General features: G+C 51.6%; 1 protein-coding gene across 1 annotated transcript in view; it reads left to right on the forward strand.

Annotated features, from left to right (window-relative positions):
- The first annotated feature begins 218 nt into the window (after window positions 1-218).
- GAMT (guanidinoacetate N-methyltransferase) overlaps window positions 219-1559 on the forward strand; it is a 10639-nt gene continuing 9298 nt past the window's right edge. Inside the window, exon 1 of the mRNA XM_056516861.1 lies at window positions 219-594. Coding sequence (XP_056372836.1) covers window positions 249-594 — 346 coding nt within the window. The 5' untranslated portion in view covers window positions 219-248. The remainder of the gene's footprint in view (window positions 595-1559) is intronic.

The following is a 1559-nucleotide window of genomic DNA, read 5'->3' on the forward strand; positions in this document are numbered from 1 at the left end:
TCAGACAGCTCTGTACACGACCACAACAAACAAAAATCCCCAAAACAAGCCTTGCGTTTTTTTTCCATGTGATTTGAAAAGTTACAAAAACCTGATTCCGCGACGTGACCAAACCAACCAAAGCAGACACGACAGCAGGAAAGTGATTGGTTGCTATGGGTGACAGCACAGGTGGCCATACACCATTCCCTATCGTGCGCGTGAGAAACAACTGACATGGGTCAACTAGTCCTCCTCGTCCTAACGATATGACTGGCCGTCCAGACCACGCCCACAAGACGCTAACCCCGCCCCCAACACGTGTTGAGCACCCATCAGACACGCCCCATGTCACTGATTCATCCTGGAGGCCCCGCCCCCCCCCTGGGATCCCTATATCCGAAGCCCCGGGCCGTCTGCCCTGTCTCTGTCCCTCAGCTGCCATGTCTGCACAGCAAATCTTCACAGAGGGCGAAAGCTGCAAGTCCTCCTGGCACAGCGCGTCTGCCGGGTACAATGAAACGGACACTCACTTGGAGATCATGGGCAAGCCAGTAATGGAGAGATGGGAGACCCCCTACATGCACAGCTTAGCCGGGGTGGCAGCCAGCAAAGGTATGCTGAGCAGGGGCATGAGAACACAGTGCTGCCAACAGGTGCTTGGCACTCCATTGCTGTAGGGTGCACCTAGATCTGGACAGGTAGCCTGCCATAGGGATTCACACAAAGCTGCTTCTACTGAATTGGGGCTGTTCAGTGCCCATAGGACCAATATTGTAGGTTTGGCATCAATCACATTGGTATAGTCTCTATAGCGCAGGGTTTCCCAACCAGGGGGCCTCCAGCTGTTGCAAAACTACAACTCCCAGCATGCCTGGACAGCCTTCGGCTGTCCAGGCATGCTGGGAGTTGTAGTTTTGCAACAGCTGGAGGCCCCTTGGTTGGGAAACTACTCTATAGTGCTCCAATGCTTGTAATGGTTCCCCCCAATGTTAGGCCAGCTGGCAGCTTCTGGGAGGTGTAATGGGTGTCTCAGAATAGTTACACTTAGTGACAGCTGGACTGAAGGGGGAGGGGATCTGGACTCTTTTTATAGTTCTGCTAGGACTCAAGGACTTTTTCTACTTCCCTGGAATACTGTACAGTGTTACATAGTTTTATTCTTTCCAAGGAGTCAATAAACAATGGAGAACCAGAGGCAGAACACAAGATTCTGAGCCCTGATAGAAAGTTAGTAACCAGGTGCCATTTTGCCTTTATAGAATACTGGTGCCCTCTTATGTGGCATAGTGGTCTTTGGGCCCTACAGGTACTAGGATCTGAGTACGATGGTTACCGCTGCACCTTCTGTCTAGGTCAGTGTTTCCCAATCCGGGTGCCTCCAGATATAGCCTTTGGCTGTCCAGGCATGCTGGGAGTTGTAGTTTTGCAACACCTGGAGGCACCCGGATTGGGAAACACTGACCTAGACAGAAGGTGCAGCGGTAACCATCGTACTCAGATCCTAGTACCTGTAGGGCCCAAAGACCACTATGCCACATAAGAGGGCACCAGTATTCTATAAAGGCAAAATGGCACCT

This window comes from Hyla sarda, chromosome 1 (assembly GCF_029499605.1).
Source record: "Hyla sarda isolate aHylSar1 chromosome 1, aHylSar1.hap1, whole genome shotgun sequence".
Taxonomy (NCBI): Eukaryota; Metazoa; Chordata; class Amphibia; order Anura; family Hylidae; genus Hyla; species Hyla sarda.